Here is a 13,038-nt window from a genome sequence, read left to right as displayed (position 1 = left end):
TCTCATAATCTAACACTCAATTGTTTGCTTTGTTTTTTTGTTTTTTTTTTCTCTTCTCTAAATATCTGATTTTTGTTTTGAATTTTTTCACATTTGATTCTTAACAATGAACACTGCAATACACTTTGCTTTTGGAAAGCAATTTAAAAAATTGTGGCACTAGTTACACATTTTCTGAACTTGCATAAACCTTTGTAATTGTTGGATGACCCCATTTAAGTGGACCTGCCATTTACATTACCTAAATGACAGCTTTTACTTCAATTAATTCAAAGCCTTCATGTTGCAGAACTTTTCAGCAACATATTTACACCTGTGTGTCATTATCTTCCAGTTACAAAGGAAACAAATTCTTTTTTTAATTATAGACGAAAGTCTTTAGTTATTTGACATAGAACAAAGCTTTGACAGGTAAACATGCAGTTTTGCTCTTTTTAGGTTTTCTACACAGTACATTTCAGCATAGGCATGATGGAGGAGAACACAGTGATCAGCTGTAAAGAAAAGTCATGTGTGTTTAGCCAATTAAAGGGAGGACACAAACGGTGGTGAGAGAAAATGTTTTCTCAATTATTAATGCACAGATTATCCTTTTGAAATGTTTAATCTAGGTAGCGTTATTGTATTCTTTCATATGGTACTACAGCGCCCTCAAGTGGCTGATTGGCGGTACATCAAGTAAAAGCCAGTCTGGAAAGTTGACCAGTTTAGTTTTGGAACCACTTGACCTCAGTTCGTTATTTTTAATGTAAACAGTGAAGTCCATAATATAGCCAGTATCTAAATTTAGGATACTGAACCATAGAGTTGTAAGTGAAATCTTATCGTTTAATTGGGTAACAGTTGTGGACATTTTTTTTAAGATAAAAGAATAGATTTATATTATTTTATCCTCAGTTTCTCCGTTTAATCAGTTTTGAGGAAAAATGTCGATTTCTGGTACAAAAAAAACAGAATATTATTGAGTAAAAGCAGGAGATCACCGGGAAACCTGCAGGTCTATGGAGCAAAGCAACTCTGTTGCTCAGCCTTCCTGCAGCAGGTTGACGTTTTTTGTATGTGGAAGTGTTGGGTTTGTGACTCCCGGCGCATGCGCTGTGTGGTTAAAAATTTCGGCAGTTTAAAATGTCTAACCCTAACATTTGATCTTTTCATGGTAGCTTATACTTTGTATTAGAATTTCAAACCTGATATGTTATGGTCTTTATTCACATGCGCAGCTCCTGTGTGAAAGCGCGCTCAGATGTCCAAACTTGGAGCGCGCACGCTGCTTCGTAGCAGCGTCACAAGCATACACTGACGACGTCGCAGCTCCTTAATCCGAGCTTCCGGTGTTATGGCAGCTTGCAGAGAAGGAGAGTAATGTGGCATTTTTGGAAATGAACGTGTGACAGGCGTGTTTGGATGGCGGTGACACAGCTGTTTCGGCTGGTTGCCAGTAGGTCGGCAGTTCGTACAACTTTCCGTGTGCACAGGAGGTACAGCAAGGTGCGCTAGCTCTTATGAAGTGCAGTAATAGATGCTAACGTTAGCCACAAGGAGTGTGTGTGTGTGTGGTCTGTTGTTGTGAGCTGTAGCTGATGTGAGTGTTGGTTGCAAAATGTTGGCGTGGAAAATGTGCTGTTGAGCAGTTTGTACTTTGAAAGCCTGCATAGCTTTTAATTTTTTATTTATTTTTTACTTAGCTTTTGGACAAAGTTGACTAGGGATGACATTTATGTAAATTATATTGTATAAGAGCAACCCCCCCCCCCCCCCCCTCCCCCTCCCGTGTGTGTATAAAAACTGTTTCCTCTCCCAACCTCCCATCTTCCCTGGGTGGGATGGGTGGCTGTTTATTTCAAGCTTGGGTCCTCCAGAGTCCTGGGAGCTTGACTATCTTAGCTTTTCCTAGGACTGCAGTCTTCTGGATGGAGATACCTGATGTTTCCTAAGGTATCTGCTGGAGCCACTTCTCCAGTGTGGGGGACATGGCCCCCAGTACTCCAATGACCACTGGTAATACTGTTGCCTTCTCCTTCCAGGCTTTCTCCAGGTCTTCCCTGAGTGCTTGGTATTTCTCCAGTTTCTTGAGTTCCTTTCTCCTTAGGGATGGCTACATTGATCACTGTGGCTTTTCTTTGCTGCTTATCCATTAACTGTCTGGTTGTCCCACAGGATCTTAGCCCTCTCTTTCTCCACCACCTTGGGAGGCGTTTCCCATTGTGACCTAGGGGTCTCCAGTCCATAGTCTACACAGGTCTTTCTGTACACTATTTCGGGTACTTGGTTATGGCGTTCCATGTATTCTTTGTCTGCCAGTATCTTGCACCCTGTTGTGTGGTGCTGGATTGTTTCAGGGGCTTCTTTGCACAGCTTGTACCAGGGGTCCTGCTTGGGCCTCATTTGCCCTGATACCCAAGGCTTCTCCTCTGCTGCCACGATTAGCGACTCTGTCCTGTCCTTCAGTCCAGCCCTCTCTAGCCATTGGTAGGACTTGTTCATATCTGCTATTTTGGCTATGTGTCAGTGGTACATCCCATGCATCCAGGTTCCATTGCCTGAGACATTCAGTGCTTCATCCCTTGGGGCCATCTTCCTGATGTTTTCATGGAGCTTGGACGTTTAATCTTCGATAGTGGCCCTGATTCTCACTAGTCCTCAGCCTCCCTCTTTGTACTTAGTGTATAGCCTCTGGACAAAGGATTTGGGGTGGAACCCTCCATGCATGGTGAACAGCTTCTGTGTTTTAACATCTATGGTCTGAACTTATCCTAACAGGATATATATATATATATATATATATATATATATATATATATATATATATATGTATGTGTGTGTGTGTGTGTGTGTAATATAATATTTAGTGCTTTGATAAAAATGGAAAGCCCATTATGCCACGGCCTACAGTCTTGGTTTTGAAATGTTCAAATTTAAAGGCATTATCTAAGTTGAAGTTACTAGTGTTGCTAAAAACATGTATTTCTTTATAGATAGTACATCTCTGACTCATCAATGAAAGTAGCATAATTTGTAAATTTATATTCAGTTAATACATATGTGAACTGAGAGAGAGAAGGGGGGGGGTGTAAATGATATTTATTGTTAGAATTTTATCATTTCAGAGCATGAGATGCTTCAATAAGCCTTTTGAAAGAAAAGCAACAGTGTTGAAAGTTCTGATGAGTATTTTTGTCACATTAATACATTTTATGCCACTCTGTTGACTCTTACCTTACAATGCATCTTTACTTGCGTCACCCTTTGCACAGTTTCACTCCATTTTGAACCTTATCTCCTTTTTTTTTCTCTAGTTGCAGGTGTCTCCAGCTTTATCTGAGCGACTTCGAGTCTTTGAGTCTCTCAGGGAAAAACTATCCAATAAGAAGAGATTTGAAGCTGCAGAAAAGCCCCTTAGTATCCGTCTGACTGATGGCCGGACAGTAAAGGGAACAGCTGGTGTCACCACTCCTCTCTTCATTGCACAGAGTGTGCGGTAAATGTACTATAAATGCAGAAATGTTTCAGTGTGCATGTTGTTTTTTCCTGCTTTAGCTGTGTTAATGTGTTATACCAGGTTGAAAGGAGCGCTGGTGAGTAAGGTGAGCGGAGAGCTGTGGGAGCTTGGACGACCTCTAGAGGCAGACTGTGAACTGCATCTTCTGGGGTTTGACACAGTCGAGGGAAAACAGGTATTTGGTTTTGTTGGGTTCTCATATCTCATTGGACATTTAGTGACCTGTGTTGCCTGTCCCATGTGACCGATACACAGAATTCCTCTGTTTTTAGTAGTGTTGTCTTTTTTTTTTTTTTTTTTTTTTTGCCTAACCACTTGGTTATCCTAAAAATGGGTTTGAAATATGAGACCAGTACACTTTATGACCCAAGTGAGACCACACTTGATTTATTAATATGAAATTGCTGTTCATGAGTAGGTCCAAACACAACATGTAAAACTGAGATCCTCACAGTTGGATTCATAAAAATAAATTAGCAAACATGTAACCACAGCATGTTCAATGTCAGACACATTGAAATAAAAAGGAAAATCAAAAAAAGGAGGCAGCTCATTGATCCATTGATCAAAATTATTTTTTTGTCCTCTTTTGATTGACAGTCCAGTAAAACATTTTGTCCTCTAAAACAGTTTCTTCTACATATTCCCAGTGATTGCTTTTGCATCATCATGAGCCAGGAGTTGTGGCCAATTTAAAAAAAAAAAAAAACTGCTTTTGTTATGTTGACACATCTGTAACTCAGTCCCACTAACACTGAGACTGATTCTCAGAGTTGTAGCAGAGGAGAAAATAATTAATGTGTCAACTTTCTGCAGAGGCCAAAATCAAGCATTTACACCTAAGTGTTTCTAGAATGGGATCCTTTAATCGACTTTCATAAATTTACATGATGTTAACCATGGTGCTACTTGATCTCCATCACTCTAACATTGCCCTCTCGATCTCTTACTAATCCACTCTGCACCATCTTTAATTTCCTAGGCAGCATGGAGGACCGGAGCATGTGTCCTGGGCAGTGTGTTGGAGGGGGCATTTAATGCTCAAGTTTGCAGAGAAGGAACATCAGAACTCGGACTTTTCTGTGATCTTGTATTGGACAACAGGTGAAGTGTTCATATGATCTTTTCTGAAAGATGGATACAGATTCCCAACTGCACTCTTGATGTAATGCCAGCTTACTAAATTTATAGTTAAGATGATCCATACCATCTCTCTGACTTTTTTCCTTTCTCATTATCATTACAAGCTTTGCAATTAAGTCATACACTCTAAATCCTCACTACCACAACTTTTTAACAGTTTGGATGTTTTACCTGTATTTGACCCCACCACAGTACCTTATCTCTGAGTGATGTTGATGCAAGGTGTAAGGAGGCGGCAGCGCTCAAACTTCCTTTGTTCAGCCTGGAGCTGAATGCAGAAGAAGTCAGAGAACTTTTTCAGGTCAGCAGCACTAGCTACATTTAACATAACATCCATAAATAGGATTGTAATAATATTATTGATGGGTCAGTTTGCCTCCATGTGGACCCAGCATGCACCACTCCAGGTGCTTCACTCTACTAAAAAAAAAAAAAAAAAAAAAACTACTGCAAGCTGAGGTGACCGAGACCCTAAACATTTTACATGTTATAGCATGAAATGCACAGGTGCATTAATGATTTTTCCTGCTTTTTCGTGCTGGTTTACTGGTGTAGAAAAAGAACAAATAGATTTGGGTGATTAGTCTCATCTTTGTTCTAAAGCCAAGTCAATCTGCCTGTCAATGAAGTGCAGCCATTATTCCCAAAGTGTGTTTCACGTGTGCTCATTGTGTTTTTGTGTTCTTTTTTTTTCATTGTTAGTTGTAAAGATCTTTTGTGCAGCATTTTTAACTAAATCAAAGGAACTCATTTAGTAAAAGTTAAATGAGAAGGCCTTGGATTCATATTAAGGAAATCCTAAAGACGAGATAAAGATGTTTTCTGTAACCAATTTTAAATAGAAACTTAAATAGAATTGAACTAAAAGGCACAACTCTTCCTGCAGCTGACCTCAGGTCCCTCGTATTGTAGCTGCTCGTATGATTAATCTATTTTCTGGATGTTTTTTTTTATAGGACAGTCAGCTGAGGCTGCAGCTGGTTGAAGAGCAGATGAGTGGCTCCACAGTCAGAGTGTACAGGCATGTAGAAATATTCACATATCTGATTAAGACTTTCTTTGCAGTCTTTAAAAACTCAACAAAAACAATGAACCTGTTCCTCTTTTCTGTGCGAGTCAGGTGTGGAGACAGTATAGGAGTGTGCAGTGGGCCCCTCCTCCCACACACTGGCCTCCTCAAGGTCTTCAAGATGCTCCAGGTGTGTGGTTGTTTGTGTGGCTGCTGCTGCCTCTAAGTGGCTCGTTTGTAGTTTGATGTACCCTTTCTGTTCTCTTGTTTCCTTGAATTTGTTTTGCCCAAAGGCTTCTTTGTGTATTAGCTTGTTTAGTGAAATTTAGCTCAAGGATTGATGGCTGATCCCTTTGAAAGCTAAACACTGTTAGATTTGTTACGGTTCTGTCCCTGTTCTTCCAGCTTCAAACAAGATAATCAAGGATTTATGACGCATGCTACAATCAACCGCTCCAAGTTAACCTAATCCCATCAGTAAAAATCACTTTTATATGACCTTTTCTGCCTAGTGGGACACATTCAGCGTAAATGGAATTTTCCTTGTCTTTATTGATCCAGCGAGCTGTTTCCACACTGGGCTGTCGCTGGGCAGACTGGGATTCCACAACAGCCAGTGACTGGAAATATCAGCGGCAGGATGTTGTTTGTCAGAGGCCATTTTCCTGTTCTGGGCGCCTGCTAACACAGTGGCAGACATCAGATGCGATATCACTCTCATCTGTACATTTTTCCTCTTTTTAGGTAGCCTTCACTTTCCTCCTTTGCCCTCTCTTTGTTCACCTTTTTTCTCCCTCTTCTCACCATGTTCTCCACACTCCATCTTTACACCATCCCAGCTGTCCTCCGTGACCCTGGCCAATCAGACAGAGTCCTTGGGTTTAACACGTTTGTTAGGTGTGGTGTTCCCGGGAGAAAAGGACAAGGAGGAGTGGGAGAGCGAGCAGGCAGAGGCGAGGAGGAGGGACCACAGGCGTATTGGGACGGTAAGATGAAATATTTAAGGAGAGGTACCTAAATGATATCGGCTAAAAAGAGTGAAGTCAAGCACTTCATGTCAGTAATCCTGTTTACATGTTTTTGTACAGGACCAGGAGCTGTTTTTCTTCAATGAAGTCAGTCCAGGCAGCTGCTTCTTTCTGCCTAAAGGAGCCCACATATACAACACCCTCACTGACTTTATAAAGGTGCACTTGAATTTTTATATTTTAAGCTGCTTTGTAAAATTGCAAAAGATGCTTTAATCTCATCAAGTTAGAGACTCGTGTGTTGTCATAGGCAACCTGTCTGATGATGTTTAGTCTCTGCCATCCTACTGTTGTTTTGCCATCAGTTATTTTTGTAAAACACCAAGGATGATTCTCACTCAAACAGCAGCTGCTCTGCTCATGTCCAGCGGTCATGAACATCCACCTCATTCACATGGTGGATGCAAACACAAAATGGTTGTTTTAGTGTCAACAACAAGTTATACATAAAGTGATTAATTCTGCTAAATGCATTTAATTTAAAACTATACTTTAAACCAGGGAGTGATCTTTTTTTCTCAGTGAGAGATTCATCTAAAATGATGGACACAACCATCATGAATAGCTCTCCCAGAACACAGTTGTTTTGAAGTGAAGCCTCTCTGTTCCAGCCCACATTCTTCCTTTCTATTTAGATAGAAGCTCCTCCCTCCTTTCACTCATCATCAATCCTGCCTAGTCCATGTGCCAGCAAAGGGAAAAAGAGCACATCTCTGTTTAGCAGTGGGTAATCACTCAGTTCTGTGCACTTAGGTTTATATGGAGCACATCAGTGTGGAACTCAAACCTAAATGTTTCATTGTCATCATGCTGCTCTGGTCTTCAGGCGCAGGTTAGTTATTAAATCATGCCTGTATTGTGGGCAGTATTTATCTCATCAGGTTGATTCAGGTTCGACTCCCAGCCTGGCACCCTAGCTGCATGCCACCCCCCTTTTTTCCTGATCGTTTTCCGTCTCGCCACGGTTTAAAAAAAAAAGGTGACTGGAGCCCAAAACATCCCTGAAGAAAAAAATAAACATCCCCTCAAAAAGAGGCATGAGTAATCTGTACCGCGTCTGTTTGAATATGTATTTTCAACTTTCATTTTTAAAAAAAAAATAGATTTCTTTGTTTTTCATGTTTTTTTTCTTAATTTTCATAACAAAATTATACAGCATATTTTTTCCACTTTACACGAACAAAATAACCTTTCACAGCTACTTATGTACCTAAATCCAAAATACCACATGTACCTTAATTCGATTATGCAAACTCTGACCTGATTTGGGTTTATATAATCTTAAAGTGCTGCTTATCCTAAGATTTATTTATTCCTTGTTTGCTTGATTTGCTTAACAATGAATGTGTGTCATTAATTAAATTCTCACACAAACTTGAACCTACGTGTACACATATGGTCCAGGTTGTAATCCTGAGGATATTATTCTTGGTTTCATAATGACACTGTTGTGACAGCTTGACCTACTCCTGCACTCATTGTTATTTGTTACACACATCCTTCCTTCCCGACCTCTCATAGAGTGAATACCGAAGGCGAGGTTTCACCGAGGTTGTGACCCCTACCCTATACAGCACTGCATTATGGGAACGCTCGGGTCATTGGGAGCACTACAGCGAGAACATGTTCACCGTGACATCAGAAGGCTCTCAGACCTACGCTCTCAAACCCATGAATTGTCCTGCGCACTGGTAAGCACACACACACATTTCTGCACTCTAATGTCTTAACAAAAACTGACTCTGCTTTCTTGTGTTTAGTCTCATGTTTGAGCAGCGAGTTCGCTCGTGGCGGGAGCTTCCTCTGCGGTGGGCCGACTTCGGGGCGCTGCATCGTAATGAGATCTCTGGAGCTCTGGGAGGTCTGACACGTGTCCGCAGGTTCTGCCAGGATGATGCTCACATCTTTTGCACACCTCAGCAGGTAATCATGCTTAAAATAATAAAAAAAAAAAACTTGTTTTTGTTTTCATTTTTTAATCATCTTTAACCAGATAGAAGCTGTAAATTGAGCACACGTGAAGCCATATAATAGTGATTAGATGGGCTGTACAAATAACTCCTGAGACATTCCAGGAGGCCTCAGCCTGGATGAATGAAGGTCTTTGTCCTGTTAAAACATGACACCTCCACATGTCTGTCGCTGTAGTTGAGCAGTTTTCCTGATCTCTCACATAGTCCTGGATTGTTCCCATGATGCCTTCTCTCCAGGTCTTAAGTTTGCACCCCAGTAATTCCGAGATCCCAGGCACATGATAATCGTTAACCTGTGAAATACTAATTCAATCTTAGGAGCACTTTTCCTGCCTTGCTTAGAATTTAACCCTTTAAACTCCTCCATCTTGACTCCCTGTTGATTATTAGATTTTTTTTTCTGTCCGTGTGTTGACGTGTTTTCCTTTTTCTCCCCAGCTAGAAGAAGAGATTGTGGCTTGTTTGGACTTTGTCCGGAGCGTCTATCAAGTGTTTGGGTTTTCCTTTCACTGCTTGCTCTCCACACGTCCTACGCCGTGCCTGGGGGAGCCTGAACAGTGGGACAATGCTGAGCAGGTAAACACACACATTCCCACACTCTATCATCTTCAATGCCAAAAGCAGTCCTGGACAGCTGCTCACAGTGTGTGTACATACTGTAAGTGGGAGCCATTTAATCACAGCTGCTAAAGAAATCTTTATACACACTGATATGGTGTAATGATATCCACTTAACCAGTTATGTGAGTGGTACTTTCCAGTTGATAGCTGCTCTGTGGTGAGCTCCTGAGTAGATGTATATCTATAAATCCCCATAGATTCCTTTTAAATGGGCACAGTGGCAATTTTAGCTGACTCAATTGAGTCTAATTGAACATTATGGTTCTGAGCTCCCACAGCTCTTTAACACTAAACGCAGCAGTCGTAATGTGTGTTAATGTTTTTATGTTCTCTCCTTGCCTTTCTCACTGTGCTCTATGGTGTGTGTGTGTGTGTGCGCGCGTGTGTGTGTGAGAGCAGCAGCTGGAGAGGAGTCTTCAGCAGTTTGGTGAACGTTGGGAGTTGAACCCTGGAGACGGAGCCTTTTACGGACCTAAGGTCAGTATGAGGGGTGACGTAGTTGGAAAATGGGAGTTTCACATTCAAGTGTAAACTGTGAGATGCTCTGATTTTTTTCTTGGGTGAATCTGATGAAGAGCTGTAACAGACATTTCTGCAAAAAAACACTAAAAAAACACGTTTTGTATTCTAACTAAATGTTTTGAAGGTTTAGTTTTACTTTCAAACAAACTAAAATAAATGACACTTTAAACACGTTGAACAGTGATAATTGTCCAGTTTGGAGGATGGCTCGTATGTTAATGAAAATTAAATTATTAGTTCATCTCCTAAAAGTCTTGATTAAAAAGTCTGGGCCCGACACACGAGAGGCGACGTCGCTCCTTCTCCATCATTTCCTATGGAACCTGCATATTGAGGCGAAAATCGCTGTCCTCCTCCAGCCAAGCGACAGGCGACATTCGTGCATGTGAAATGTTGCGCTCGTTCATGTAGACGTGCACATGGGGCTTGCGACGCAACACAAGAAAATAGGAAAATGTTAAATTTTTGTCGCTGTCGCCTGGCACTACAGCAAACCAGCAAGGGGCTTCATGGACTGACCAATGAGAGCAGGCTAGACAGCGCAGTCTGCAAACACTTTGAACATGGAAGAATAGATCATTTTAGCTGAATAAAAGGCAGTCGCGTGGCGCCAGAGTGAATTAGTCCAAACGTAGATTCTGGATTTATCTCGATCAGCCATGACGTCCATCAAATGATCACATGCTGTTTCCTATTTTGTAAACTCGGATGAACCCAAGATTGTCTTTCTTTTACACAGTAAACAGCAAGATTTCTGTCAATTCCTGCAAAATCTTCTGACTCTCTATCTGTCATACTTTGTCACGTCAGGGACTGGTTTGAAAATGTCAAAATCCCCACCAATATCATAACCAATCAAATTTCTTGGAGAAAAGCGATCTTATAGCGCGATGCACGGTGCTGCTGCCGTCGCTGTCGTTGGTTGCCTCCCGTGTGTCGAGCCCATTAGTTTGGTTTAGAGTTGTTGCTGTGTACAGGCGGTCTGAGGTTTCTGGTTTTTGCTCAAGAATAAACAAGATATCAAATTTATCAATAAGCTTTACATGTGCTTCTTGTGACTTTTCAAAGTCACAGGAGGAGAACACATAATTTAATTTCCTAAACTGTGAAATTATTTAAATTAGTGTGTAGATTAAATGGTATAATCCAATTCTTGGAAGGACAGATTATTGGTGTGGTGTTGCAGATTACAGTGCATTGTTTTGTTTCCTGCTGTACAGGGAAAAATACTGAGCACCACATAATGTTTTTCACATAAGTAAAAACTGAAATAGAACAGTTATTGCTCCCTGAGCTTTTGTATAAACTGGAAATAGCAAAACTTGAGAATGAGCTCTGTTTTACTTTCAATTTTATGTTTAACCAACATCAAGAGGATGTCAGCCTCAGGTAGACATGATCAGACTCATGTGGAAGCACAGAGTAGGAGGAGGTCAAGTCAGGTTGGAGGGGCAGATGCATACCAACACACTCACTGAAACAAACATTCCTCACCACCATGCAGCTGGGGTGTGTTGGCCACAATTAGCAAGTTCATCTTCTCCCGGAAACCTATTTGCAACCAGTTCTGTCCACAAAAATGTACTTGGGACTCCAGCAGCATCTGAGCTCAGCCTTGGAGATTTGTAAAGTCTGATACTAACAAATGTTGACGTGTGTCATCTTAGATCGACATCCTCATCAAGGATGCAATCGGCCGACAGCACCAGTGTGCCACAATACAACTGGACTTCCAGCTGCCAATCAGATTCGACCTTCAGTACGTCGGGTGAGTCGGTTAACAAGTTCAGCGTTTGGCATTCAGGCTCTGAAACATTCCTGCATCTGTGCCGGTTTAGAAACGCACTCTTGCCCTGCTTGGGTTAACTCCCATGCTTGTGAACAAAGTACTGTAAATGCTCAGGTGAAAGTGGCTCAAGTCAAACTTAACAGAAATTTAATTTAATCATGAAAGATTAGTCCTTTATTGAATTTATTAGCTCAAGTGAGCATGCTCCCTATTTATGCCTCATAATCTCTTTTTGCCTCGTGAATCTGCTTTCCTTACGGTCTGCTTCTGTCAACGTGTTTTTGATCACCCAGTTAAGGAGACGAATCTTACTGAGATGTGGATTTATGTCTTGAAGTTGTTAATTTTCTGGAAACGGAACGGAGGAGGAGAGAAATCTGAAGGATGTTCGGTTTTGCTTAATTCAGCAGATAGTTATCAATGTGTTTAAAAAAATAATTAAAATGGCTCTATCTATTGATTTGCACCATGACCTAATCCATTTCTAACTCTTCTGTCAGACGAGACGGGCAGGTGCACAGACCAGTGATGGTCCACAGAGCAGTGCTGGGTTCACTGGAGAGAATGATCGCTATATTGGCCGAAAACTTTGGAGGGAGATGGTAAGATGACGATGATAACCACATTGTTTCACAAGACCGTAGTGTGGGGTGAAACTGTATCTATGCTTTAACACATCAGCAGTCTCTTTTCACCCTAACTAGGCCACTGTGGTTGTCTCCGGCTCAGGTCATGGTTATTCCTGTGGGGGGCAACAGTGAGTCATACAGCAGGCAGGTCAGTCTCAGACGGAGGTCTTCAACAGTTTGCTTTCCGTTCAACAGCTTTTTCTCTTTCTGTCATAATGTGAAGCATTTAATAGATAAAATCTCAAAAGAGGCACTTTTCTCTCCTCTTAAGGTGGTTCAACAGTTCTATGAAGCTGGCTTCATGGTTCATTTGAACGATGATCAAGGCGCAACCTTAAATAAGAAGATTCGCTCTGCTCAGCTGGCCCAGTACAACTACATATTTGGTAAGAAGAATGACAGCAGCTATTTAACACACTAAAGTTTTTTTTTTTTAATTAAAGTCAGTTTGTTTTTTCTCATTAATGCAGCATTCCCAAACTTCCTCCTCACTAATATCAATGTATATATATTTAAACAACTTTTTTTCTGTTTTTTTTTTGTAGTGGTTGGAGATAAGGAACTTGAGACTCGAACAGTGAATGTCAGGAGCAGAGCGGGTAAACAGCTGGGCAGGAGGCCAGTGGAGGAGGTGCTGAGGTCCCTCACACAGCTAAGAGACACAAGAAGCAACCTTGATGAGTTTTCATGAGGGTTTCCTAGAAATAATGAGTCACTGATGTAATGTTGGTTTTGCATGCTCAAGCTGCTACACTCCAGCTTTTTCTGTAGATGTGGCTGCTACAAACTGTAAGAAAAGTACATTAAAAAATGACATAAAACATG

The 13,038-nt window shown here is 41.1% G+C and overlaps 2 protein-coding genes across 3 annotated transcripts in view; both read left to right on the top strand.

Annotated features, from left to right (window-relative positions):
• The window catches only part of rprd2b (regulation of nuclear pre-mRNA domain containing 2b), a 27,935-nt gene extending 24,503 nt beyond the window's left edge, over positions 1 to 3,432 (top strand). The window contains exon 11 of the transcript XR_006010681.1: positions 3,297 to 3,432. The gene's annotated coding sequence lies outside the window, so the exon portion shown is untranslated. The remainder of the gene's footprint in view (positions 1 to 3,296) is intronic.
• tars2 (threonyl-tRNA synthetase 2, mitochondrial) lies at positions 1,285 to 13,038 on the top strand. Of its 2 annotated transcripts, none has more exons than XM_041987351.1 (18): positions 1,285 to 1,488; positions 3,303 to 3,478; positions 3,560 to 3,674; positions 4,482 to 4,603; positions 4,835 to 4,943; positions 5,599 to 5,663; positions 5,763 to 5,841; positions 6,491 to 6,637; positions 6,740 to 6,838; positions 8,201 to 8,370; positions 8,440 to 8,602; positions 9,091 to 9,228; positions 9,673 to 9,750; positions 11,463 to 11,563; positions 12,085 to 12,186; positions 12,289 to 12,361; positions 12,485 to 12,599; positions 12,759 to 13,038. In XM_041987351.1, the coding sequence occupies exons 1-18, from the start codon at positions 1,405 to 1,407 to the stop codon at positions 12,902 to 12,904; spliced, it is 2,082 nt and encodes a 693-aa protein (XP_041843285.1). In that variant the 5' UTR covers positions 1,285 to 1,404; the 3' UTR covers positions 12,905 to 13,038. The 2 variants fall into 2 exon arrangements, with proteins under 2 accessions (XP_041843285.1, XP_041843284.1); XM_041987350.1 differs by having other exon boundaries at positions 3,297 to 3,478.

Source organism: Melanotaenia boesemani, chromosome 6 (genome assembly GCF_017639745.1).
Source record: "Melanotaenia boesemani isolate fMelBoe1 chromosome 6, fMelBoe1.pri, whole genome shotgun sequence".
Taxonomy (NCBI): domain Eukaryota; kingdom Metazoa; phylum Chordata; class Actinopteri; order Atheriniformes; family Melanotaeniidae; genus Melanotaenia; species Melanotaenia boesemani.
The sequence above is the reverse complement of the archived record's forward strand: the minus strand, read 5'-3'. Positions and strand labels throughout refer to the sequence as shown.